This window comes from Crotalus tigris, unplaced genomic scaffold (genome assembly GCF_016545835.1).
Source record: "Crotalus tigris isolate CLP2741 ecotype Arizona unplaced genomic scaffold, ASM1654583v1 scf7180000017997.644853, whole genome shotgun sequence".
Lineage (NCBI taxonomy): Eukaryota > Metazoa > Chordata > Lepidosauria > Squamata > Viperidae > Crotalus > Crotalus tigris.
Window position 1 is genome coordinate 186,592 of NW_024096763.1, and position 27,079 is coordinate 213,670.

At 47.9% G+C, this 27,079-nt stretch overlaps 1 protein-coding gene across 2 annotated transcripts in view; it reads left to right on the forward strand.

Annotated features, from left to right (window-relative positions):
* ARRB1 (arrestin beta 1) overlaps positions 1-21,809 on the forward strand; it is a 70,665-nt gene extending 48,856 nt beyond the window's left edge. Inside the window, exons 4-16 of one of the 2 annotated variants that reach the window (XM_039346440.1) lie at positions 795-839; positions 3,590-3,786; positions 5,777-5,836; positions 7,126-7,193; positions 8,601-8,736; positions 9,994-10,078; positions 10,951-11,023; positions 12,404-12,541; positions 14,142-14,225; positions 15,299-15,322; positions 17,066-17,136; positions 19,405-19,456; positions 21,314-21,809. In XM_039346440.1, the coding sequence (XP_039202374.1) occupies positions 795-839; positions 3,590-3,786; positions 5,777-5,836; positions 7,126-7,193; positions 8,601-8,736; positions 9,994-10,078; positions 10,951-11,023; positions 12,404-12,541; positions 14,142-14,225; positions 15,299-15,322; positions 17,066-17,136; positions 19,405-19,456; positions 21,314-21,422 (1,142 nt within the window). In that variant the 3' untranslated portion in view covers positions 21,423-21,809. The remainder of the gene's footprint in view (positions 1-794; positions 840-3,589; positions 3,787-5,776; positions 5,837-7,125; positions 7,194-8,600; positions 8,737-9,993; positions 10,079-10,950; positions 11,024-12,403; positions 12,542-14,141; positions 14,226-15,298; positions 15,323-17,065; positions 17,137-19,404; positions 19,457-21,313) is intronic. The other variant, XM_039346441.1, reaches the window with a different exon arrangement.
* The last annotated feature ends 5,270 nt before the right edge of the window (positions 21,810-27,079 follow it).

The window sequence follows — 27,079 nt, forward strand, 5'->3', positions numbered from 1 at the left end:
ACCAGTCTTAAAGAGGCCCAGTTTGGCTGGCTGAGGAATTCTGGGAGTTGAAGTCCCCCAGTCTTAAAGCGGCCCAGTTTGGCTGGCTGAGGAATTCTGGGAGTTGAAGTCCACCAGTCTTAAAGCGGCCCAGTTTGGCTGGCTGAGGAATTCTGGGAGTTGAAGTCCACCAGTCTTAAAGAGGCCCAGTTTGGCTGGCTGAGGAATTCTGGGAGTTGAAGTCCACCAGTCTTAAAGAGGCCCAGTTTGGCTGCCTGAGGAATTCTGGGAGTTGAAGTCCACCAGTCTTAAAGCGGCCCACTTTGGCTGGCTGAGGAATTCTGGGAGTTGAAGTCCACCAGTCTTAAAGCGGCCCACTTTGGCTGGCTGAGGAATTCTGGGAGTTGAAGTCCACCAGTCTTAAAGCGGCCCACTTTGGCTGGCTGAGGAATTCTGGGAGTTGAAGTCCACCAGTCTTAAAGCGGCCCAGTTTGGCTGGCTGGGGAATTCTGGGAGTTAAAGTCCACCAGTCTTAACGCGGCCCAGTTTGACTGGCTGAGGAATTCTGGGAGTTGAAGTCTACATGTCTTAAAGCGGCCAAGTTTGAAGACCCCTGCCATAAAGTAACCGAGATCGATCAATTGATCGTGATCCCCCCTTTGGATTAAGGGGGATTAATCCTCGGATAATAATGCTGGAAGTCTTGGCTGTGTACCCTAACATGTTCTGCAGCAAACCTGGTTAATGCACGCACCCATGATGGGCAGACCGAACCATTCCACTTGGCTCTCATTTTCGGCCCATTCTTTCTACAGATGGCGTCGTCTTGGTGGATCCAGAATACTTAAAAGAGCGCAAAGGTAAAATTACAATTTATTCTTAAACCAATTTATCTAGCCTCCCAACCCACACACACACACAACGCCTCCAGGAGGCGTGCCACGTTAAAAAGCCCAGTTAAAAATTCACCATTTAAAACCCACTCACACCCATCGCAGGATGTTGGCCACAAAATCAAAAAAGCCACACGATCGTCTCCGATAGCCAAATCTGGCCTGGGTCTTGACCTCGCCTTACTTTTTCCAATAAGAAACTGAGTAGAACAGGGTCTTCAAACTTGGCCCTTTGATAACTTGTGGACTGGGTGTTGAAGTCCGCAAGTCATGAAGGGGCCATAGTTCCCCATGCTGGCTGAGGAATTCTGGGAGTTGAAGTCCGCAAGTCATGAAAGGGCCATAGTTCCCCCATGCTGGCTCAGGAATTCTGGGAGTTGAAGTCCACAAGTCATGAAGGGGCCATAGTTTTCCCCATGCTGGCTCAGGAATTCTGGGAGTTGAAGTCCGCAAGTCATGAAGGGATCAAAGTTTCCCCCATGCTGGCTCAGGAATTCTGGGAGTTGAAGTCCGCAAGTCATGAAGGGATCAAAGTTTCCCCCATGCTGGCTCAGGAATTCTGGGAGTTGAAGCCCAGAAGTCATGAAGGGGCCATAGTTTCCCCATGCTGGCTGAGGAATTCTGGGAGTTGAAGTCCGCAGGTCATGAAGGGGCCATAGTTCCCCATGCTGGCTGAGGAATTCTGGGAGTTGAAGTCCACAAGTCATGAGGGGCCATAGTTCCCCCATGCTGGCTGAGGAATTCTGGGAGTTGAAGTCCACAAGTCATGAAGGGGCCATAGTTCCTCCACACTGGCTGAGGAATTCTGGGAGTTGAAGCCCAGAAATCATGAAGGGGCCATAGTTCCCCCATGCTGGCTGAGGAATTCTGGGAGTTGAAGTCCGCAAGTCATGAAAGGGCCAGGTTTGAAGACCCCCTGCCCTATAGCTTTGTCTGGAGGGAAGAAATTGAAATAGTTTATGTCCAGGATCGATAATCAAATGCTCTCCTGCAGTCCTGGTTTCTGGAAGGGAGACTTTTCTGGAAGGTTCTGGCCAGTCATGAGCAATACGTCTGAGAAAGCAAATTTAAAGTACAAGTAAACCCCTTGTTAGTTAGCTATTGCCACAGTCCTACAAAAATCCATATTGCAAGTATTACAAAGTCCACCCTCCGTGGCCCTCCGCTCCGAAGGGGGTCCCAGGGCCCATGGATAAAAAAAAGCATGTCTTCGAGGCCAAAAGCAACAAGGTGGAGGCCCATCCGGTCTCCGAAGAAGGCTGTTGCAAAGGGAGGGAGCCACCACCAAGAAGGCCCTTTTCCTAGGCCAGGGGTAGGCAACCTTGGCTCTTTTATGACTCGTGGACTTCAACTCCCAGAATTCCTGAGCCAGCCACGCTGAGGGGAAAGGGAGATGTTTCCAAGCTGAGCCATGCTGGCTGAGGAATTCTGGGAGTTGAAGTCCACGAGTCATGAAGGGGAATTCCATATTAGATTCCCCCATGCTGGCCCCACGAGTCATGAAGGGGCTGGCTCAGGAATTCTGGGAGTTGAAGTCCATGAATCATGAAGGGGTCATAGTTCCCCCATGCTGGCTCAGGAATTCTGGGAGTTGAAGTCCACGAGTCATGACGGGGCCATAGATTCCCCCATGCTGGCTGAGGAATTCTGGGAGTTGAAGTCCACGAGTCATGAAAGGGCCATAGTTCCCCCATGCTGGCTCAGGAATTCTGGGAGTTGAAGTCCACGAGTCATGAAGGGGCCATAGTTCCCCCATGCTGGCTGAGGAATTCTGGGAGTTGAAGTCCACGAGTCATGAAGGGGCCATAGTTCCCCCATGCTGGCTCAGGAATTCTGGGAGTTGAAGTCCACGAGTCATGAAGGGGCCATAGGTCCCCCATGCTGGCTGAGGAATTCTGGGAGTTGAAGTCCGCAAGTCATGAAAGGGCCAAGTTTGAAGACCCCCTGCCCTATAGCTTTGTCTGGAGGGAAGAAGTTGAAATAGTTTATGTCCAGGATCGATAATCTATCAAATGCTCTCCTGCAGTCCTGGTTTCTGGAAGGGAGACTTTTCTGGAAGGTTCTGGCCAATCATGAGCAATACATCTGAAAAAGCAAATTTAAAGTACAAGTAAACCCCTTGTTAGTTAGCTATTGCCACAGTCCTACAAAAATCCATATTGCAAGTATTACAAAGTCCATCCTCCGTGGCCCTCCGCCCCAAAGGGGGTCCCAGGGCCCATGGATAAAAAAAGCATGTCTTCGAGGCCAAAAGCAACAAGGTGGAGGCCCATCCCGTCTCCGAAGAAGGCTGTTGCAAAGGGAGGGAGCCACCACCAAGAAGGCCCTTTTCCTAGGCAGGGGTAGGCAACCTTGGCTCTTTTATGACTCGTGGACTTCAACTCCCAGAATTCCTGAGCCAGCCACGCTGAGGGGAAAGGGAGAGGTTTCCAAGCTGAGCCATGCTGGCTGAGGAATTCTGGGAGTTGAAGTCCACGAGTCATGAAGGGGCCATATTTCCCCCATGCTGGCTCAGGAATTCTGGGAGTTGAAGTCCGCGAGTCATAAAAGAGCCAAGGTTGCCTACCCCTGTCCTAGGCCAAATGTTCTTGTTGAGTGCCTTTTTTTTTTTTAACTTGTTTACCCCCTTTTTGGGTGCCGGAATCGAATTCCGACGGGGCTCCTTCCCAGCCTGGGACCACAGCCTTTGATTTAGGCCTCTCCGTTTCTCCTGGCAGTTTTCGTGACGCTGACCTGCGCTTTCCGCTACGGCCGCGAGGATCTGGACGTGCTGGGCCTCACCTTTCGCAAAGATCTCTTCGTGTCCAACGTCCAGGCCTTCCCTCCGGTGGCCGAAGAGAAGAAGCCACTGACGAGGCTGCAGGAACGGCTGGTGAAGAAGCTGGGCGAGCAGGCGTACCCCTTTACGTTTGAGGTACACCCCCTTCCCGCTCACTTTCCTTTCCCATCTCTGCAGTTTTGGTGGCAAGGCTACCTTGGATGATGCGATGGGAGAGGGACCTTGGAGTCCTAGTGGACGATCACTTAAATAGGAGCCAGCCGTGTGCTGCAGCTGCCAAAAAGGCCAACCCAGTGCTGGGCTGCATGAACAGAGAATCAAGATCACGTGAAGTGTTAATACCCCTTTACAAGGCCTTAGTAAGGCCACACTTGGAATTCTGCATCCAGTTTTGGTCATCACGATGTAAAAAAGATGCTGAGACTCTAGAAAGAGTGCAGAGAAGAGCAACGAAGATGATTAGGGGGCTGGAGGCTAAAACATAAGGAACGATTGCTGGAATTGGGTATGTCTAGTTTAATGAAGAGAAGGACGAGGGGGGACAGGATAGCAGCCTTCCAGTATCTCAGGGGCTGTCCCAAAGAAGAGGGAGTCAAGCTATTCTCCAAAGCGCCTGAAGGCAAAATAAGAAGCAATGGATTGAAACTCATCAAGGAGAGAAGCAACCTGGAATTAAGTAAGAATTTTCTGATAGTGAGAACAATTAATCAGTGGAACAGCTTGCCTCCAGAAGTTGTGGGTCCTCCCAACACTGGAGGTTTGTAAGAAAAGATTGGACAGCCATTTGACTAAAACAGTAGAGGGTTTCCTGCTTGAACAGGGGGTTGGACTAGAAGACCTCCAGGGTGCCTTCCAATTCTGTTATTCTGGATTGTTTAACCTAGCCTGACAATGAATAAACACAGTAATCTTACAGTAAAAAAAAAATGAAACTTTACAATTACCTTGCAATAAGTAAAGCCTTAGAAGAACCTTACGGTAAATAAAGTTTACAATAATCTTGCAATAAATAAACCAACTGTTAGCATTCATTGTTGACGTGTCTCGCCTAGTTTGCCTCAAAGGGCAGATTCTTCCACAAAGTCAAGAATGAAGGTGAATGAATAATAGGAGAGAAATGCCTGGAGAGGAGAAAGAAAGAAAGAAAGAAAGAAAGAAAGAAAGAAAGAAAGAAAGAAAGAAAGAAAGAAAGAAAGAAAGAAAGAAAGAAAGAAAGAAAGAAGGAAGGAAAGAAGGAAAGAAAGAAGGAAGGAGGAAGGAAGGAAAAGACAAAGAACAAAAGAAAGAAAGAAAGAAAAAAGAGGAAGGAGGAAGGAAAGAAAGAAAGAAAGAGAAAGAAAGAAAAAAAGAAAGAAAGAAAAGAGAAAGAAAGGGAGGAAGGAAGGGAGGAAGGAAAAGAAAGAAAGGAACAAGGAAGGAAAGAAAGAAAGAAAAGAGAAAGAGGGAGGGAGGGAGGGAGGAAGGAAAAGGAAGAAAGAGGAAGAAGCAAAGAAAGAAAAAGGAAAGAGGGAGGAAGGAAAAGAAAGAAAGGAAGGAAGGAAGAAAAAAGAAAGAGGAAGGGAAAATACAAAGAACGAAAGAAAAAGAAAAAAGAGGAAGGAGGAAAGAAAGACAGAAAGATAGAAAGAAGGAAAGAGGGAGGGAGGGAGGAAGGAAAAGGAAGAAAGAAAGGAAGGAAGAAGGAAGGAAAGAAAGAAAGGAAGAAGGAAGGAAGGAAAAGAAAGAAAGAAAATTTAATCGTAAAGCAAATCTAGAAAAGAGGAGCGAATGGTTGAGAGGAAGACAAAACGAAGGAGGCAGATCCTGGGATGGAGAGAGGCGAAGAAGTTTGAAGAAGAAAAAGCAATTATACAATTGTGAATTCACCTGAAGGGAAGCTAAGAGGGTCTGTAGGGCATTGAGAGGGTTGACCTAAAGATCGCTCTTTGTTCTTTTTCTTTCTTTCGCCACTTTCCTTTCTTTGATATGCAATATTGGACTCTCTTTCTGCTCTGTGCCGAAGGCGGTTGCGTTAATCCAGGTTTGCCCATTGTTCCTCGTTTGCATTTTGCTAGAGGGATTTTGCCTTTACTGGGGGCTGCTTTGAGTCTTCTCTTTGCATTTTTATTTTTTACTTTTTGCACAGATCCCTCCCAATCTCCCCTGCTCCGTGACGCTGCAGCCTGGCCCGGAGGACACTGGAAAGGTAGGTCAGGGGCGGCTGGGGGGCGGTGTGGGGGTACAGTGGATAGAGGACCCCCTAACCAGAGGGGGTGGGAAAAGAGGCCTTGGCGTACTAACAAAGTTCTGGCTTCTTTCAGAGGCTTCAAAAACCTGCTCAAAAAGGCACAAAGTTGGCTTGTGGTAAATGGGCTGTGAGAACAACCCTGGGAGACAGAAGACAGATCATTGGATAAGAGACTGCTGAGCCCTCAGTAGACATGAAAAGAGGGAGGGAGGGAGGGAGGAGAGAGGAAAGAAAAGAGAGAGAGAGAAAGGAAAGGGAAGAAGGAAGGAAGGAAGGAAGGAGAGGAAGAGGAAGAAAAGAGAGAGAGAAAGGGAGGAAGGAAGGAAGGAGAGTAAAGAGAGAGAGAAAGGGAGGAAGGAAGGAAGGAAGGAGAGGAAGAAAGAGAGAAAGGAAGGAAGGAAGGAAGGAGAGGGAGAGGAAGAAAAGAGAGAGAAAGAGGAAGGAAGGAGAGAGGAAAGAAAAGAGAGAAAGGGAGGAAGGAAGGAGAGGAAGAAAGAGAGAGAAAGGGAGGAAGGAAGGAAGGAAGGAGCGAAGGAAGGAAGGAAATGGTGGAAAAAGAGGCTGCACCTGCTGAATTTCTGTCTGTCACTGCTTGAGTGACCTCTTGGATCGAGAGGGAGAACAAGGAGGGAGGGAGGGAGGGAGGAAGGAAGGAAGGAAAGAAGGAAGGAAGGAATCACCAGTCTTTATTGGTGAGGATTAAAACGAGAGGAACTTTAATCTGTACAATGAAAAATTAGACAGGTAATCCTCGACTTACAGCCATTCATTTAGTGACAGTTCAAACTTGCAACGGTACTAAAAAAAAAGTGACTTAAAAACCATTCCTCGGACTTAACAACCGTCACAGGTTCCCCGCGGTCATGTCATCCAAATTTGGGGGCCTAGCAGCGGCCGCGGCCTTGTTTGTGAGCTTCCGACAAGCAAAGTCAGTGAGGGGGGAAAGCCGGATCCACTTAACGACCACACAATTCGCTTCACGACTGAAGTGATTCGCTTACTGACCGTGGCCCAAAACAAAAAAGGCTGTTCAATCGGGCCCGGCTGGTTTAACCAGCGCGTTGCTTAGCAACACAATTGCTGGTCCCAATCGTGGTCCTAGGCCGGGAACGATCTGCGCTGCGCTTGAGAGGAGGAGAGTTTCACAGTGAAATGCTAAAGAGGGGTGGGAGCTGAGAGATCTTCTAGTCTGACCCCCCCCTCCACCCCGGAACCTTTGCATCTGGCTGACTCTTGCTTTTTTTTAGGCTTGCGGGGTAGACTACGAGGTGAAGGCCTTCTGCGCGGAGAATTTGGAGGAGAAGATTCACAAGAGGTAGGCCGGCTAACCTGGTTACGGCCAGCCTGGGGGGTCCCTGTTGCTCCGGTGGCTGGCCGAGTGTCGGGCGAGGTGGCCTGGAGGATCTCCCGGCCTTCTCAGGATCGGCCTTCCCCAGCCTGGGAAATCTGGAGGGTAGGCTGGCTTGCTTGCTTGGTTGCTCTTTCTTTCTTTCTTTCTTTCTTTCTTTCTTTCTTTCTTTCTTTCTTTCTTTCTTTCTTTCTTTCTTTCTTTCTTTCTTTTTCTTTCTTCCTTCCTTCCTTCCTTCCTTCCTCTTTCTTTCTTTCTCTTTCTTTTTTCCTTCCTTCCTTCCTTCCTTCCTTCCTCTTTCTTTCTTCTCTTTCTTTCATTCTTCCTTCCTTCCTTTCTCTTTTTCTTTCTTTCTTTCCTTCTTTCCTTTTTCTTTCTCTTTCTTTCCTTCCTTTCCTTCTTTCTTTCCTTTCTCTTTCTTTCTTTCTTTTCTTCCTTTCTCTTTCTTTCTCTTTCTTTCTTTCCTTCCTTCCTTCCTTCTTTCCTCTTTCTTTCTTCTCTTTCTTTCATTCTTCCTTTTCTTTCTTTTTGCTTTCTTTCCTTCCTTTCTCTTTCTTTCCTTCCTTCCTTTCTTTCTCTTTTCTTTCTTTCTTTCTTTTTCTTTCTTTTCTTCCTTTCTCTTTCTTTCTTTCTTTCTTTCTTTTCTTTCTTTCTTTCTTTCTTTCTTTTCTTCCTTTCTCTTTCTTTCTTTCCTTCCTTCCTTCCTTATTTATTTATTTATTTATTTATTTTCTTCCTTTTTCTTTCTTTCCTTCCTTCCTTTTTCTTTCTTTTTTTCCCTTCTTTCCTTCCTTCCTTCCTTTCTTTTCCAACTGTCTGCCTACACTGCAGCTCTTCCTTCTGTCTCGGAAATAGGCCAGACCTTACATTACACGTAGTCCTCGACTTACGATGGTTTATTTAGTCACCATTCAAAGCTGCAACAGCGCTGAAAAAAAGCGACTGATGCCCGTTTTTCATACTGACGCCCATTGCAGCATCTCCAAGCTCAGGTGAACCAAATGGGCAACTGACTCCTATTTATGACCGTTGCACTATCCCGGAGCACCGTGATCTCCTTTTGCGACCTTCTGACCAGCAACGTCCATGGGAGAAGCCAAGCTCACTTATCATGTTGCTAACTTCACAACTGCTGTGATTCCCTTAACAACGGCGGCAGAGAAGGTCGCAAAATGGGGCAAAATTCACTTAAGGACCATCTCACTTAGCAACGGGCTCGATTGTGGTCGTACATCGAGGACTTCCTGTCTACTGCATATCCCCTTTGGGGATTCTGGGTCCTGCAGTCCAAAGAAGGTCCTCTTTTTACGGGAAGGCTGGGGTAAGCATGTCAGGTTGTGATGTTGCCTGTCTTCTCCCCAACTGCCGGTGCAGGAACTCCGTGCGCCTGGTCATACGGAAAGTCCAGTATGCGCCTGAGCGGCCAGGCCCCCAGCCCATGGCGGAGACCACTCGGCAGTTCCTCATGTCCGACAAGCCCCTCCATTTAGAGGCGTCGCTGGATAAAGAGGTATTTCAGCCCTTCGACAGGGCAGATCCAGGATGTGTTCTCTGCAGCCCTAGCAGAGTTTACGGAGTTGTGATGTTGAGAATCCAGAAGACGGAGAGCAGGGCACGGGATTCAGGCCACAGAATCATTACTACATTCAACCTATAGTAAATACATCTCCTCAAGGTCAGCTGTGCTACCTACACGCAGCTTGTGCTTTGAATGAGGCGCACGAGAGGTTTTCAGAAATAGACTGGATAAACCATTTGACTGGGGCAGTATGAACAGAATGGAATGGAATGGAATGGAGTAGAATAGAATAGAATAGAATAGAATAGAATAGAATAGAATAGAATAGAATAGAATAGAAATACAGAATAGAATTACAGAATAGAAATACAGAATAGAGTAGAATAAGGAATAGAATAGAATAGAATAGAATAGAATAGAATAGAATAGAATAGAATAGAATAGAATAGAATAGAATAGAATAAGGAATAGAACAAGGAATAGAACAAGGAATAGAACAAGGAATAGAATAAGGAATAGTAGAATGGAATGGAATGGAGAACAGAATAGAATGGAAGGAGAGAAGCAACCTAGAACTAAGGAGAAACTTCCTGACAGTGAGAACAAAGTGGAACCGCCTGCCTCCAGAAGCAGTGAATGCTCCAACACTGGAAGTTTTTAAGAAGAGACTGGACAGCCATTTGTCCATAATGGTGTAGGGTTTCCTGCCTGAGCAGGGGGTTGGACTAGATGATATCCAAGGTCCCTTCCAACTTGACTATTACTATTATTATTATTATAAAATAGAATAGAACAGAATAGAATAGAGAACAAAACAGAACAGAATAGAATAGAATAGAGAACAGAATAGAATAGAATAGAATAGAATAGAATGGAGAACAGAACAGAATAGAAAACAGAACAGAATAGAATAGAAAACAGAACAGAATAGAATAGAGAACAGAACAGAATAGAATAGAGAACAGAATAGAATAGAGAACAGAATAGAACAGAATAGAAAACAGAACAGAATAGAATAGAAAACAGAACAGAATAGAGAATAGAATAGAGAACAGAATAGAGAACAGAATAGAACAGAATAGAGAACAGAACAGAATAGAATAGAAAACAGAACGGAACAGAACAGAACAGAATAGAATAGAATAGAATAGAAAACAGAATAGAACAGAACAGAATAGAGTTGGAAGGGAGCCTTCCCAGAAGTTCCACCTTGAGGGCCTCCTCGACCTGTCGCTTGTCTCCCCACAGATCTATTATCACGGAGAACCGATCAATGTCAATGTCCACGTGACAAACAACACCAACAAGATGGTCAAGAAGATTAAAATCTCAGGTAACCGGGAGGCTTCTCCTGTTCTCCGCTGGTGGCATCCGGGAGAGAAGGCAGGGTCCCCCTGCGTAGGTGGTCCTCCTCCCAGGTGGTGGGACCCAGCAGGGCTTGGCTGAGTCGTGGCTGGGAATCCAGTTCTCCTGGATCAAGGCCCTCCAAAGCCATTTTGTCCTTTTGATCCCTCAAGGGAAGGGCAGGAAGAGGGAGGGATATAAAATCCAGATAATGTTTTGAGTGCAGGAACCTGATCTGAATCAATGGTCAGACAGGACTTTGGAATTAGTGAGGGGGGGGGATTCCTGTTTTTATATGCACTTTGTTTACATACATATTTTAGATTTCTTTAAATGTACAGAGTCCATTAAACAAAATCTTTCTGTCCAGCTCTTCTCTTCTCTTCTCTCTTCCCTTCTCTTCTCTTCTCTTCTCTCTTCCCTTCCCTTCTCTTCTCTTCTCTTCTCTTCTCTTCTCTCTTCCCTTCCCTTCTCTTCTCTTCTCTCTTCCCTTCCCTTCTCTTCCCTTCTCTTCTCTTTTCCCTTCCCTTCCCTACTCTCTTCTCTTCTTCTCTCCTTTCCTCTTCTCCCTTCCCTTCCTCTTCTCTTTTCCCTTCCCTTCTCTCTTTTCTCTTCTCTTCTCTCCTCTCCTCTCCTCTTCTCCCTTCCCTTCCTCTTCTCTTTTCCCTTCCCTTCTCTCCTCTCCTCTTCTCTTCTCCCTTCCCTTCTCTTCTCTTTTCCTTTCCCTTCTCTCCTCCTCTTCTCTTCTCTTCTCCCTTCCCTTCCCTTCTCTTCTCTTCTCTTCTCTTTTCCCTTCCCTTCTCTCTTCTCTTCTCTTGTCTTCTCCTCTCCTCACTTGCTCTCTTCCTGCTTGCTTTCCAGTTCGACAGTATGCAGACATCTGCCTGTTCAACACTGCCCAGTACAAGTGCCCGGTGGCCGTGGAGGAAACCGAGTGAGTACCCAGCCGGTGGGCCCAGCCGCTGCTTCTCCCACTAGTATGGAGCACGGCGCTTGCTCCTTTCTCTGAGGCAGGCCCGTTTACGCTCACACACACACACACACACTTTTTTTAATTGGACACTTGCGTTGTAAAACTCCAGAAAGGACAATGAAAAAACAGCTGCAGTTTGGTTTGAGTATCAGTTGAGAAAGTGCAAATTAAAATCTGAACTCAGCCCATTATTCCCCTGCCTGGACACACTTACTAACCCCCCTCCCTCACCCAAGATTTGGGGGGGGGGGAAATCCACAAAAATTATTCCAGTTGTAAGACACTTTACAGTTTTTGATAGATAGATAGATAGATAGATGATAGATAGATAGATAGATAGATAGATAGATAGATAGATAGATAGATAGATAGACAGACAGACAGACAGATAATGGATGGAAGGAAGGAAGGAAGGAGAGAGAGAATGGGTGGAAGGAAGGAAGGAAGGAAGGAAGGAAGGAAGGAAGGAAGGAAGGAAGGAAGGAAGGAAGGATGGATGGAAGATAGATGATGGAAGGAAGGATGGATGATAGATAGACAAACAGAGAGAGAGAGAGAGAGAGATAATGGGTGGAAGGATGGATGGATGGAAGATAGATAGATGATGGAGGGAAGGATGGATGATAGATAAATAGAGATAGATAGACAGACAGACAGACAGTTAATGGAAGGAAGGAAGGAAGGAAGGAGAGAGAGAATGGGTGGAAGGAAGGAAATAAGGAAGGAAGGAAGGAAGGAAGGATGGATGGATGGATGGATGGAAGATAGATGATGGAAGGAAGGATGGATGATAGATAGACAGACAGAGACAGAGAGAGAGAGAGAGAGAGAGATAATGGGTGGAAGGATGGATGGAAGATAGATAGATGATGGAAGGAAGGATGGATGATAGATAGATAGATAGATAGATAGATAGATAGATAGATAGATAGATAGATAGATAGATAGATGTATGGAGGGAGGGAGGGAGGGAGGGAGGGAGGGAGAAAGGAAAAAAGGATGGATGATAGACGGACAGACAGACAGACAAAATAAAGACATAGAAGATAGAGATGATAGATAAACGATAGATGATAGACTGACAGACAGACACAGACAGAAGAGATATAGAGATAAATGAACAGGAGAGAGAGGTAATAGAGAGAGAGAGAACAATCATAGAATCCTAGGGCTGGTGGGGGGCCTTGGAGGTCATCTATCCCAACCACCTTCCCACATTGGGAGACCTTATTACACAATCCCTGCCCATTTTATTTCCTCCCTGCTGCAAACTAAAGCTGCGAGGGACGATGCTCTGATGGTTCCTTCTTCTCCCTCCCTCCTTTGCCCCCTCCCTTGCAGCGACGTGGTGGCCCCCAGCTCCACCTTCTGCAAGGTCTACACCTTGACGCCCTTCCTCGCCAACAACCGGGAAAAACGCGGACTGGCTTTGGACGGAAAGCTGAAACACGAGGACACCAATTTGGCTTCCAGCACCTTGTGAGTGCGTCTTTCCTCCGGGGCCGTTGGGAGAGCAGATTCGGATGGCGCACCTGTGCGCCGATGCGCCCTGGTCCCCAAAACAGCCAGTCGGCCACAGTGGGGTGGCATTTAGCGGTTTGACAGGGAGTCCTCGGCTTACGACCACAGTTGAGCCCGAATTTTTTGTTGCGAAAGGAGACAGTCATGAAGTGAATTTTGCCCCCCTTTTCTTGCCACCGTCGTTAAGCGAATCACGGCAGTGGTTAAATTACTAACACGGTCGTTAAGCGAATCCAGCTCCCCCCCATTGACTTTACCTGTCAGAAGATCGCAAAAGGGGATCGCGTGATCCCCCCCAGGATGCTGTGACCGTCATAAATATGAATCAGTGGCAAATGTCTGAATTTTGGTCACGTGAATGTTGGGAAGCTGCCACATTTTTAAGTGTGAACAATGGTAAATAAGTCCCTTTTTTTATTAAAAGTTTTTAAAGAATTTCATACAATATATCCCAAATCCCTCCCACCCCTCCCCCACTTCCCAGAGTTGATTACAGGGTTACAAATAAACAAACATAATCTAACTAACATTACCCAACTATAAGTCCCTTTTTTCAGTGCCAGTCACTAAATGAACTGTGGGAAGTTGAGGACTTCTTGTATATAAGCATATATATACAAAATGAATTTAATATGGTCAATGTACGACCACAATTGAGCCCAACATTTCCGTTGCTAAGCGAGACAAATTAATTTTGCCCCGTTTTACGACCTTTCTTGCCACCGTCGTTAAGCAGTTGTTAAGTTAATAACTCGGTTGTTAAGAGAATCCAGCTTCCCCCATTGATTTTGCTGGCCAAAAGGTTGCAAAAGGGGATCACAGGACCCCGGGACACTGCAACGGTCATTAAGTGAACTATTGTAAGCCGAGGACCACCTATACCAGGCAAACTTGGCTCTTTTATGACTCATGGACTTCAACTCCCAGAATTCCTGAACCAGCATGGCTCAGCTTGGAAGCCTCTCCCTTTCCCCTCAGCATGGCTGGCTCAGGAATTCTGGGAGTTGAAGTCCACCAGTCATGAAGGGGGCCATAGTTCCTGCATGCTGGCTGAAAAAGTCTGGGAGTTGAAGTCCACGAGTCATAAAGGGGGCCATAGTTCCTCCATGCTGGCTGAGGAATTCTGGGAGTTGAAGTCCACGAGTCATGAAGGGGGCCATAGTTCCTCCATGCTGGCTGAAAAATTCTGGGAGTTGAAGTCCACGAGTCATGAAGGGACCATAGTTTCCCTCATGCTGGCTGAGGAATTCTGGGAGTTGAAGTCCGCAAGTCATGAAGGGGCCATAGTTCCCCCATGCTGTCTGAGGAATTCTGGGAGTTGAAGTCCACCAGTCATGAAGAGGCTATAGTTCCCCCATGCTGGCTCAGGAATTCTGGGAGTTGAAGTCCACGAGTCATAAAAGAGCCAAGGTTGCCTACCCCTGGCCTATACAGATCTCTGCACCCCCGAAGGCCACTAAGGAAAAGAAAAAGAATGAAAACCTAAGAGAAATTCTTCTATTTCCCTTTAAAAAAAAAAAAAAATTGTGAGGCTCATTTCTTTTCTCTCCGTGGCCAGGCTAAGAGACGGCGCCAACAAGGAAGTTTTGGGCATCATCGTCTCCTATAAAGTGAAAGTCAAGCTGGTGGTCTCACGAGGCGGGTAAGTATTTACAGTCCTCAACTTACGACCGTAACGGAACCTGAAATTTCCATGGTATTTCACAACAGTCGTAAAACGAGGCACCGTGCAAGCAAACCTGATTTGACAAAACTCATTTGCGGCCGTCCGATTTGTCCAACCTGGGTATTTTGGGGGGGGGGAGAAATTAGAAATCAACACCAGTTTTTGCCAAAAACATTGCCAATCCACGGTCAGGTGATCTCAGCGTGCCACAAACGGTCATAAATGTGAACCGGTTGGCCCAAATTTGATTACGTGATCTTGGCAGGGGAGAGGACGTTGGAAGCCGGTCACTGTGATTTATTACATGCAGTTTCTATGTGCAGTGAGAGATTCTGCACCAGAGACAAATTCCTCGTGTGTCTGATCACATTTGGCCAATAAGAGTATTCTGTTCTGTTTTGTTCTGTTCTGTTCTATTCTATTCTATGCTATGCTATTCTACAATCTATTCTATTCTAACCTATTCTATAATTCTATTCTATCCCATTACATTACATATTTTCTATTCTATTCTATTCTACTCTATTCTATTCTACTGTTTTGTTTTGTTCTGTTCTGTTCTGTATTCTATTCTATTCTCTTCTGTATTGTCTTCTGTTCTGTATTGCCTTCTCTTCTCTATTCTATTTTATTCTATTCCCTATTCTCTTCTGTTCTCTATTCTGTTCAGTTCTCTGTTCTGTTCTTTATTCTGTTCTCTATTTTATTTTGTTCCCTATTCTGTTCTCTCTTCTCTTCTGTTCTCTGTTCTGTTCTTTATTCTGCTCTGTTCTCTATTTTATTCTATTCCTTACTGTTCTGTTCTCTATTCTGTTTTGTTCTATATTCTGTTCTGTTCCCTGTTCTGTTCTCTGTTCTATTTTATTCTATTCCCTGTTCTATTCTGTTCTCTATTCTGCTCTGTGTTCTGTTCTATTCTATTCTATTCTATTCTATTCTATTCTATTCTATTCTATTCTATTCTACTCTACTCTACTCTACTCTACTCTACTCTACTCTCTACTCTACTCTACTCTAACCCTCTTCTCTCCTCTCCTTCCAAACACCAGCTTGCTGGGAGACCTGGCCTCCAGGTAACACTTTTCAGATTCTACCTGCGCTGATCCTATGCAGTGCCACCTCCCTCCACCAGGGGCATCCATAGGGGAAGTCAAAAAGGTTAAGGTTTTTTTGCCCAGAAGGGATGCAGCTGCGGTTGCTAAGCACCGTCGCCATCTTGACTTTTCTGACCCCCTCTGGGGAAGCCCCTGCCTTGCATGCAGCGACCTGATCCCGTCCCTCACCTGCCATCGTTTCCTTCATTTTGTTAACCCCTTCAAACCTTTTCAGCCTTTTCACTCTCAATGATTTACAGGCAGTCCTCGGCTTACGACCGCAACTGAGCCTGTTGCTAAGCGAGATAGTCGTTAAGTGAGTTTCGCCTCACTTTTACAACCTTTCCTGACACAGTTATGAAATGAATCACTGCAGATATTCAATCAGTGACACGGTCGCTAAGCGAATCCAGCTTCCCCATTGACTTTACTTGTCAGGAAGTCGCAAAAGGGGGTCACGTGATCCCAGGAGGCTGAGACCGTCATAAATACGAGTCAGTTGCCAAGCGTCTGAATTTTGATCATTAACCCCAGGATGCTGCAACGGTCGCCAGTGTGAAAAACGGTCCTAAGTCCCTTTTTTTCCAGTGCTGTTGTGACTTCAAACGGTCACTAAACAAACGGTTGTGAATCGAGGACTCCCTGTATTTTCATTTGATTTTGGATGCCAGTTGACTCCAACTAACTCTTAAACCTACAGAATCACAGAATTGAAAGGGACCTTGGAGGTCATCCAGTCCAACCCCCTGCTCAAGCAGGAGATCCCGGCAGAATCACAGAATAACTAGAGGCGGAAGGGACCTTGGAGGTCATCTAGACCAACCCCCTGCTCAAGCAGGAGATCCTGGCAGAATCACAGAATAATTATAGTTGGAAGTTACTTGGAGGTCATCTAGTCCAACCCTCTGCTCAAGCAGGAGCCCGTATGCCATTCAGAATAACAGAATAACACAGTTGGAAGGGACCTTGGAGGTCATCTAGTCCAACCCCCTGCTCAAGCAGGAGACCCTGGCAGAATCACAGAATAACTAGTCGGAAGGGACCTTGGAGGTCATCCAGTCCAACCCCCTGCTCAAGCAGGAGACCCTGGCAGAATCACAGAATAACTAGAGTCGGAAGGGACCTTGGAGGTCATCCAGTCCAACCCCCTGCTCAAGCAGGAGACCCTGGCAGAATCACAGAATAACTAGAGTCGGAAGGGACCTTGGAGGTCACCTAGTCCAACCCCCTGCTCAAGCAGGAGACCCTAGACAAGGGGTAGGCAACCTTGCCTCTTTTATGACTTGTGGACTTCAACTCCCAGAATCCCTGAGTTCAGGAATGGCCGGTTCAGGAATTCTGGGTATTGAAGGTCCACGAGTCATAAAAGAGCCAAGCTTGCCTACCCCTCTGCCCTAGACCATTCCGAATAAGAGAATAACAGGGTTGGAAGGGACCTCGGAGGCCATCCAGTCCAACCCCCTGCTCAAGCAGGAGACCCTTAGGGAATCACAGAATCACAGAGTCTTGAGGATCCAGTGAGTTTTCCTCCCTTAAAAAAAAAAATGCCTTGCCCAGAACTGGCGCCAACCTGGCTTCCCGGGAACCCAGCTTCGGAAGCCCGGAGCAAGGCAGATTCGGCCGCAGCTCCCGGCCTTGAGAGAAGACCCCCACCCCAGAGTTAGGAAGCTGGTGCCTGCCATACCCAGGCCTGGATCCCTCACTCTCCGTCTTTCTTTCCAGCGACGTAGCCGTGGAGCTGCCCTTCACCCTGATGCACCCCAAACCGAAGGAAGAGGCCTTGCACCAAGACGGTGAGATTGTCTGGGGGGGGGGTATGGAAGGGATGGGGGGGGGCTCAGCTGGGCCCCGGGGTTGCAGGGCGGGCCCTGGGTCCAGTTTCAGAGCTGGGCTTGGCCTCTCTCCTCCCCACCCCCCCGATGGCTACGAGAACCGAAGCCTTTTGGGCCGTGCTTCCAGACTACAGAGCAAAGGACCCCCTTCGTCCTTGTCTTACGACGATCCCTTTAGTGACCGTTCGTAGCATTTACGATGGCACTGATAAAAAAGGGACTTCACACGACGGTTGCAGGGTCCCCGTGGTCAAAACTCAGATACCTGGGAACGGGCTTGTGTTTATGACCGTGACAGGGTCCCAGGGGAGTGGGGGGGGGCTGAGAGGGTGTCAACGCGATCCCCTTTTTGTGACCAGCAAGGTCACTACGGAAACCAGATTCACTTAACAAGCGTGTTTCTAGCTTAACCCAGGGGTAGGCAACCTTGGCTCTTTTATGACTCGTGGACTTCAACTCCCAGCATTCCTCAGCCAGCATGGGGAAAATATGGCCCCCTCATGACTCGCAGACTTAAATTCCCAGAATTCCTCAGCCAGCATGGGGGAACTTTGGCCCCTTCATGACTCGTGGACTTCAGCTCCCAGAATTCCTCAGCCAGCATGGGGGAACTATGGCCCTTCATGACTCGTGGACTTCAACTCCCAGAATTCCTGGGCCAGCATGGGGGAACTATGGCCCCTTCATGACTCGTGGACTTCAACTCCCAGAATTCCTCACCCAGCATGGGGGGACTATGACCCCCCTTCATGACTTGGGGACCTCAACTCCCAGAATTCTTGAGCCAGCATGGGGGAACTGTGGCCCCTTCATGACTGGTGGACTTCAACTCCCAGAATTCCTCAGCCAGCCTGGCTCAGCTTGGAAACCTCTCCCTTTCCCCTCAGCATGGCTGGCTCAGGAATTCTGGGAGTTGAAGTCCACGAGTCATAAAAGAGACAAGGTTACCTACCCCTGCCTTAACCGCTGTAGCACCCGAGGTCGTAAAATGGGGCAAAACTCACTTAACAACCATCTTGCTTAGCGATGGATCTTTTAGGCTCCATTGCGGTCATACGTCAAGGACTAGCTGTATTCCAAATTCAGCTTCTGGAAGACGACTTAGTTGTCAGTAGGGCAGGCGGGGGTTCTCCTTCACGCAACCTGGTTAGTACTGTTCCTCCCCCCCTCGAAAGCCTATAAATAATGGCTAATTTCAGCATAATGTCGCTGTGCCATTAGCATGGAAGCCAGAAAGGGGGGGACGGGCTTCTTCTGATGCTGGAGGGGGAGGGGAGGCTGAAGGAGCAGGTTAGCTGGCTGGGGAATGCTGGGAGTTGAAGTCCACCCCTCCTAAAAAGATGAAGGTGTGGAAAGAGGGCTCCCAATCTATGTTTCTGAACCTCAGCAACTTGAAAATGGGTGGATTTCAATTTCCAGAATCCCCCCGCCAGTTGAATGGGAAGATGGGTGGACTTCAACTCCCAGAATCCCCCCGTCAGTTGAATGGGAAGATGGGTGGACTTCAATTCCCAGAATCCCCCCACCAGCTGAATGGGAAGATGGGTGGAGTTCAACTCCCAGAATCCCCCCGCCAGTTGAATGGGAAGATGAGTGGACTTCAACTCCCAGAATCCCCCCGCCAATTGAATGGGAAGATGGGTGGACTTCAATTCCCAGAATCCCCCGCCAGCTGAATGGGAAGATGGGTGGAGTTCAACTCCCAGAATCCCCCCGCCAGTTGAATGGGAAGATGAGTGAACTTCAACTCCCAGAATCCCCCCGCCAATTGAATGGGAAGATGGGTGGACTTCAATTCCCAGAATCCCCCCGCCAGCTGAATGGGAAGATGGGTGGACTTCAACTCCCAGAATTCTCTGGCTGGTTGGAGACTCCTGGGAGTTGAAGTCCAGCCTTCTTAAAATAGCTAAGGTTGGGAAACACTGCTCTAAATCATTGTTTCTCAGCCCCAAGAACTTGGTGGACTTCAACTCCCAGAATTCCCTGGCTGGTTGTGGAATTCTGGGAGTTGAAGTCCCCACCTCTTAAAGTGACCAGTTTTGAAAAAGAAACATGGCCACAGTGCACAGCTTTTTCAAAGGCCTGGATCTGCAAGGGATAGATGAACATCCTCCTGAAAGGACCTCCCTGAGGACTGGTGTCTTGAGAGGGCTGGCGAGTTGAAAAAATCAAGTTGGCCGGGCTGCTGTCCAAGGAAACTGATTGGTTGGCTTTGCTTCTTGGTTTCAGCTCCACAAAACGAAGCTCCCATCGACACAAACCTCATAGAGCTTGACACAAAGTAAGTCAAATGGTGTGCTGGTGCGTCTTTGTGTGTTCGGAAGAGCTGCTCACGGGAAACCTGGATTCTTTGCATGAGAGCTAGTAGCCATTTCAATCCTCTGTCTTCTACAGCAGGGGTCCTCAACCGTGGCCACTTTAAGACTTGTGGACTTCAACTCCCAGAATTCCTCAGCCAGCTTTGCTGGCTGAGGAATTCTGGGAGTTGAAGTCCACAAGTCTTAAAGTGGTCACGGTTGAGGACCTCTGCTCTAAATGAATTAAATCCCAGTCTAATCTTGCTTTCTCCTGATGGGGGCTTCCAAATACATCCAAACCCACAACTCCTGAACATCGTGGGCAGTTCTGGCCGGGAATTATGGGAATTATCACCACCACACCTCTGAAGGGGATCATAGGCCGAACCTTATGCTTGGGATTGGTGTAGGCTCTGTTTACCTTGGCCATTTCCAGGTGTGGGGACTTCAACTCCCAGAATTCTCCTCAATGGCCACAGTGGCTGAGGAATTCTGGGAGTTGAAGTCCACAAGTCATCAAAGGGCCAAATTTGAAGACCCCTGGACTTCAACTCCCAGAATTCCTCAGCCAGGCACGCTGACACTGAAAATGAAAGAGAAAGAAGATTCAGAATAGTTTACAATAGGGGTCTTCAAACTTGGCCCTTTGATAACATGTGGACTTCAACTCCCAGAATTCCACAGCCACCAATTGAATTCTGGGAGTTGAAGTCCATCAATCTTAAAAAGGATCGGAAACATTGCTCTAAAGCAGGGGTCTTCAAACTTGACCCTTCTATGACTTGTGGACTTCAAATCCCAGAATTCCTCAGCCAGCGTGCCTGGCTGAGGAATTCTGGGAGTTGAAGTCCACAAGTCATCAAAGGGCTAAGTTTGAAGACCCCTGTTCTAAAACGACTGGAGAGCCACTTGTCTGGAATAGCGTAGAGATTCCTGCTTGAGCAGGGGGTGGACTAGAAGACCTCCAAGGTCCCTTCCCACTCTATTATTCTGTGATTCTGATTTTTCTAGCCTGCCTTTACACCAGGGCCCTTCAGACTTGGCCCTTTCATGACTTGTGGACTTCAACTCCCAGAATTCCTCAGCCAGGCATGCTGGCTGATGAATTCTGGGAGTTGAAGTCCACAAGTCATCAAAGGGCCAAGTTGGAAGACCCCTGGACTTCAACTCCCAGAATTCCTCAGCTAAGCACGCTGGCTGAGGAGTTCTGGGAGTTGAAGTCCACCAGTCATCAAAGGGCCAAGTTTGAAGGCCCCTGGACTTCAACTCCCAGAATTCCTCAGCCAGGCACGCTGGCTGAGGAATTCTGGGAGTTGAAGTCCACAAGTCCTAAAAGGGCCAAGTTTGAAGACCTCTGTTTTAGAACAAGGGTCTCCAAACCTTGGCTACTTTTAAGACATGTGGACTTCAAGTCCCAGAAAGATGGCTGGGGAATTCTGGGAGTTGAAGTCCACAAGTCTTAAAAAGTAACCACGGTTGGGGACCCCTGTTTTAGACTGGCTAGAAAAATGAGGCAGAGAGAAAGGAGTTTAAAGGAGTGCTAATAAACTAAACACTGGAACCCAGACAATAGGGTGCTGATAAAATAGTCAGGATTTGTGGTGATAAAAAAAATTAATAAAATACTGAACAAGAAAGAAAGAGAGAGAGAGAGAGAGAGAGAGAGAGAGAGAGAGAAGGAAAGAAAGAAGGAAGGAAAGAAAGAAAGAAAGAAAGAAAGAAAGTAAAGAAAGTAAAGAAAGAAAAGTGAATGTCCAACTGAATTCCCTTTCCGCCCTGCCCACAATTCTCCAGTCCCCTGACCCATTTCCTTGTGTCCTCTTTCCCCCCCCCCCCCGCAGTGACGATGACATCGTCTTTGAAGATTTCGCCCGCCAGAGACTCAAATGCATGAAGGACGAGGAAGAGGAGGCCGACGGGACAAACTCGCCCCAGCTGAACGACAGATAAACGGCCCACCTTCCTTCTCCCTTTCCACTCCGAGCCCCCCCCCCACCCCCAGCACTCCCCCTCCTCTTTTTCTATATAGGTTTTTGGAAGTTGCGTTCTTTTTAACACGTTGACCCGGGAGACGGCGAGGAGGTGCGGTCCGTCCCCTTGCAAACACGGGCCTGGGTTCGAGGTCACCGCCCGGTCTGAGTTCTGCGGGCGGGGTCTAAGAACGAAGCTGCGTTGTCCAGCCACGCTTAGGGCATGTGTGGGACTGCATGTGTGTCTCTGTGTGTGTGTGTGTGCCGGGAGGGGCTGATGGTATGACTCCGAGAGTCCTTGGTGCTCTCTGAGCTGGGTGGGGTTTTTTGCAGCTGTTTCGTGACCCAACTAGGGAACATCATCAGTGTTGGAAGGAAGGAAGGAAGGAAGGAAGGAAGGAAGGAAGGAAGGAAGGAAGGAAGGACTGTGGGATCTTTGGTGCTCTCTGAGTTGGGTGGGTTTTTTTGCAGCTGTTTCGTGACCCAACTAGGGAACATCATCAGTGCTGGAAGGAAGGAAGGAAGGAAGGAAGGAAGGAAGGAAGGAAGGAAGGAAGGAAGGAAGGAAGGAAGGACTGTGGGGTCCTTGGTGCTCTCTGAGCTGGGTGGGTTTTTTTGCAGATGTTTCGTGACCCAACTAGGGAACATCATCAGTGCTAGAAGGAACCGGGGGGGGGGTTTGCTCTCTGTTTATGTACCATGATTTGCGCTATCAGTGCTGGTGTGAGTGTTGGTTTCTTGTGAGGTCCTTGGTGCTCGCTGTGCTGGCTTGTTTTCTTGCAGACGTTTCCTGACCCAACTAGGGAACATCATCAGTGCCGTTAAGGTACCAGCAGACGAGAATGCTATCTAGTTGGGTTAGGAAATGTCTGCAAGAAAACAACCCGGCTCAGAGAGCACTAAGGACCCCACAGTCCTCCTCCTCCTCCTCCTCCTCCTGGTCTCTCCTTCTCCACAAACCCCCCTCCCTTATAGCACTGATGATGTTCCCTAGTTGGGTCATGAAACATCTGCAAGGAAACCACCCAGCTCAGAGAAGCACCCAGGACCCCACAGTCTTTCTTTCTTTCCTTCCTTCCTTCCTTCCTTCCTTCCTTCCTTCCTTCCTTCCTTCCTTCCTTCCTTCCTTCCTTCCTTCCTCCTCCTCCCTTCTAGCACTGATGATGTTACCTAGCTGGGTCATGAAACATCTGCAAGGAAACCACCCAGCTCAGAGAGCACCAAGGACCTCACAGTCTGTCCTTCCTTCCTTCCTTCCTTCCTTCCTTCCTTCCTTCCTTCCTCCCTCCCTCCCTTCCTGCCTCCCTCCCTGCCTCCCTCCCTCCCTCCCTCCCTCCCTCTTCCTTCTCCTCCCTTCTAGCACTGATGATGTTCCCTAGTTGGGTCATGAAACATCTGCAAGGAAACCACCCAGCTCAGAGAGCGCCAAGGACACAATTTTCCTCCTCCTCCTCCTCCTCCTCCCTTCTAGCACTGATGATGTTCTCTAGTTGGGTCATGAAACGTCTATAAGAAAGCCATCCAGCTCAGAGAGCACCAAGGACCTCACAGTCTGTCTTTCCTTCCTTCCTTCCTTCCTTCCTTCCTTCCTTCCTTCCTTCCTTCCTTCCTTCCTTCCTTCCTTCCTTCCTTCCTCCCTTCTAGCACTGATGATGTTCTCTAGTTGGGTCATGAAACGTCTGTAAGAAAGCCATCCAGCTCAGAGAGCAGCAAGGACCCCACAGCTCTCTTCCTCCTCCTCCTCCTCCTCCTCCTCTCCACAAACCCCCCTCCCTTCTAGCACTGATGATGTCACCTAGTTGGGTCGTGAAACATGTTAGAGAATTTTAATTTCTCTATTGGTGAAAAATAAATCAGAAGCTCTCACAGCTGACTGCATTTAGCTGATTCAAAATAACGTCTTTATATTCCTATCAAAATATTTGCAATACCATACGTTCTTCTTTACAGCAACATAGCTCAATTGAAGGCTTCTTACAGAGAGATACAGAGACAAACCCGAGACTGGAAATCCAGCTCCTAACTCTTGGGTTCTCAACCTTGGCAACTTTAAGACTTATGGACTTCAACTCCCAGAATTCCTCAGCCAGCTTTGCTGGCTGAGGAATTCTGGGAGTTGAAGTCCACAAGTCTTAAAGTTGCCAAGGTTGAGAACCCCTGTCCTAACTCAATACTCTTTTGCACAGACTCAGTAGCACTTTCTTCCCATTGGCTGACTGAGTTACCACATGACTCTTCCTGCTCATGAATAGTCCAACAAAACATCTGCAAGAAAACCAGCCAGCTCAGAGAGCACCAAGGACCCGCACACAGTCCCCCTCCCCTTCTTCCTCTCCACAAACCCCACTTCCTTTTAGCACTGTTTTTTTTTGTCTGGCAGGTCGATCCATCCTGGTTATCCTGGGTTGAAGAAGCAGAAAGCAGCTCAGTTCCAAAAGAAATCAGTGGTGGTAGTAATATTCAGCTAGTAAGAGAGAGTTACAGAGAAGGGGGACTCTTCCCATGATCCACAGAAGGGGGGGAGAAGGAGAAGGAGGAGGAGGACGATGACGACAATCACAACGACTGTGGGGTGCTTGGTGTTCCTGGTTTTTCTTGCAGACATTTCATAACCCAACCAAGAAACATCATCAGTGCTAGAAGGGGTTTGACAGCAGGAGGAGGAGAAGGAGAAGGACGACGACAATGACAATGACTGTGGGGTGCTTGGTGTTCTCTGAGCTTCCTGGTTTTTCTTGCAGACATTTCATGACCCAACTAAGAAACATCATCAGTGCTAGGAGGGGTTTGACAGGAGGAGGAGGAGGAGGAGGAAGAACACTGATTTAAGCTTTCCCACGTTCCTCCAGCGCTGTTAATCTGGCTGACCTCCGATTTCCAATTCTCCCTCTTCTCCTGACACTCACCCACGACCGAGCGCCACACGTTCCTGGCCACGTGACACCAGATCACAATCTCTTCTCCGGCAGACCCAACTCCCTGGCTGGCATGTTCATGACACACACACACACACACACACACACACACACACACACACACCTCTTTGCAAAAGCCAGGACACAACGAAGCACAAACACCTCCCTCCCTTTCTCAGCTCTTCCAAAATTGCCCCAGGTTTGCCCTCCTCTTCTTCGGGCGAGTGTGGACACTCCGCTCCCCAGTGAGTTGTGTCACTGCCCCCGTCTCCCCCTGTGTGACCAGGGTGTCGTGACTGCACACTTCCGGTCGTCCCGTCCATTCCGGATTTCCTTGCTCGTACAGGTAGCCCTCGACGTGTCGTACGGCCCCAAATTTTGCCCCCAAATTCCGGTTTCTGAGCAAAACGGTCGTTCAAGTGAGTTTTGCTCCATTTTACGACCTTTGTTCCCACGGTTCTTAAGTCGTGAAGCGAGTGACACGGGTGTTAAGTGAATCTGGCTTCCCCTCCGTGGGCTTTGCTTGTCAGAAGGTCACACAAGGGGATCGCCTGACACACACACACACACACACACGGGACACGACAACCGTCATAAATACGAGTCGGTTGTCAAGCGTCCAAATGTGTCGTGCCACGGTCGTTAAGTGTGAAAAACAGTCGTAAGTCACTTTTTTCAGTGCTGTTGTAACTTTGTGGTCACTGAATTGTTGAGGACGACCTGTATTTATTTTTTCAAACCTGACGAGAACATGACCAAAAGAGAAGTAAACATACACACACACACACACACACACAAGCCACATAATTTTGTACAAAACGTTTTGTACACTAGTGATCTCATAACTGGACATTCAGTTCATCTCTCCAGCCAAATGCTTCTTACAGATCTTCTAGAGAATCAGAGAACACACATGGTGGGCAACATATCACACACTATGTTTTGACAGCGTGCACAACCACACCACAATCACAACGAGGGAAATCCTTTCATTTTCCGCTTAGACAGGGCAGAGGGACTTCTTCCAAATATCTCACCTAATTGTTTTCAATTTCATCCAGACGGGTCAAAAAAAAGGTGATTTTGGTGGAGGTAGAGTAGTTAGCCCAAAATTGATGAGGATTGATGAGAATAGAGGAGGTCCTCACTTTATAATGATTCATTTAGTGTCCACTAGAAGTTATAGAAGCACTGAAAAAGAAGCGACTTGTGACTTTTTTTCTTATTTACAATTGTTCAGAACTATAATTTACACCCTCTATAACAGGGGTCTTCCAACTTGGCCCTTTGATGACTTGTGGACTTCAACTCCCAGAATTCCTCAGCCGGGCACGCTGGCTGAGGAATTCTGGGAGTTGAAATCCACAAGTCATCAAAGGGCCAAGTTGGAAGACCCCTGGACTTCAACTCCCAGAATTCCTCAGCCACGCAAGCTGGCTGAGGAATCCTGGAAGTTGAAGTCCACAAGTCATCAAAGGGCCAAGTTTGAAGACCCCTGGACTTCAACTCCCAGAATTCCTCAGCTGGGCATGCTGGCTGAGGAATTCTGGGAGTTGAAGTCCACAAGTCATCATAGGGCCAAGTTGGAAGAGCCCTGCTCTATAATTTACAACCGTTGCAGCGTCTCCGTGGCCATGTGATCAAGATTTAGATGCTTATTTGTGACGGTCACGGCACAAATGTCTCACTTAGCAACGGAAACGTTGGGCTCCCTTGTGGTCGTAAGCTGAGGACTTACCTGTGTTTGCCTTTCTTTGGCCCGTCTGGTGTGTGGCTCTGGGGTCGTTGATCTATGCTCTTCCACTCCAGGGAGATTTTGGGGCTCCCCACTGACCCCCCCCCACCCTCCCCAGGCCGATCGTAGAGTCAAATAGGGATCCAATACAGGGAGTCCTCGCCTTACGACCACAAAAGAGCCCAACATTTAATGTTGCTAAATGAAACCTTGGTGAAGTGAGTTTGCCCCTTTGACGACTTTTTTTTTCTCACTCTTGTTAAGTGAATCATTGCCTTGGTTCAGTTAGTGACACGGTCGTTAAGCGAACCTGCATTCCCCATTCAGTTTGCTTGTCCGAAGGTCGCAAAAGCGGATTGCGTGTCCCCGGGACGCTGCAACTGTCCTAAGTACATGCCAGTTGCCAAGCTTCTGGATTTTGGTGGGGATGCTGCAACCGTCGTTAAGTGGGAAAAGCGGTCCTAAGTCCCTTTTTTCCAGCGCACATTGTAACTTTGAACGGTCACTAAATGAACCGTCGTAAGTCGAGGACTACCTGTGTAGCCAGCCCGGCACTCCCTCCAGCGAACCCAGCCGCCTGCGACCCCTTCACCCTGTCCTCGGCTTGGCTTCTGTTCCTTTCCTGTGACGGTTTGTGTGGTTTTTGTCAAATAAATTATTCTAGTTTATTAATCCGAGCGACGTTCCCGCTTCCCTTGACTGGTGCCCGGTGGGCAGGCGGGAGGGACTGGCCAGCTCTGGGACCAGCCTGGATGAGTGCACAGAATGGAGAGGGAGGGGATGTGGAAGTCGTCACACTCGGCCGCATCACACAACACTTTCTCAAGCCGGTTCTAAAGGCGGCCTCCGCACACCGTGCTAAACCTGGTTAGCTTCCATCTTGGTTTCTTGTTTCTTTTTTCTAGCAAGTTGGGCTCAGTTAGGGGGTTACATTATTCTCCAAAGCGCCTGAGGGCAGGACGAGAAACAAGGGTTGGAAACTGACCT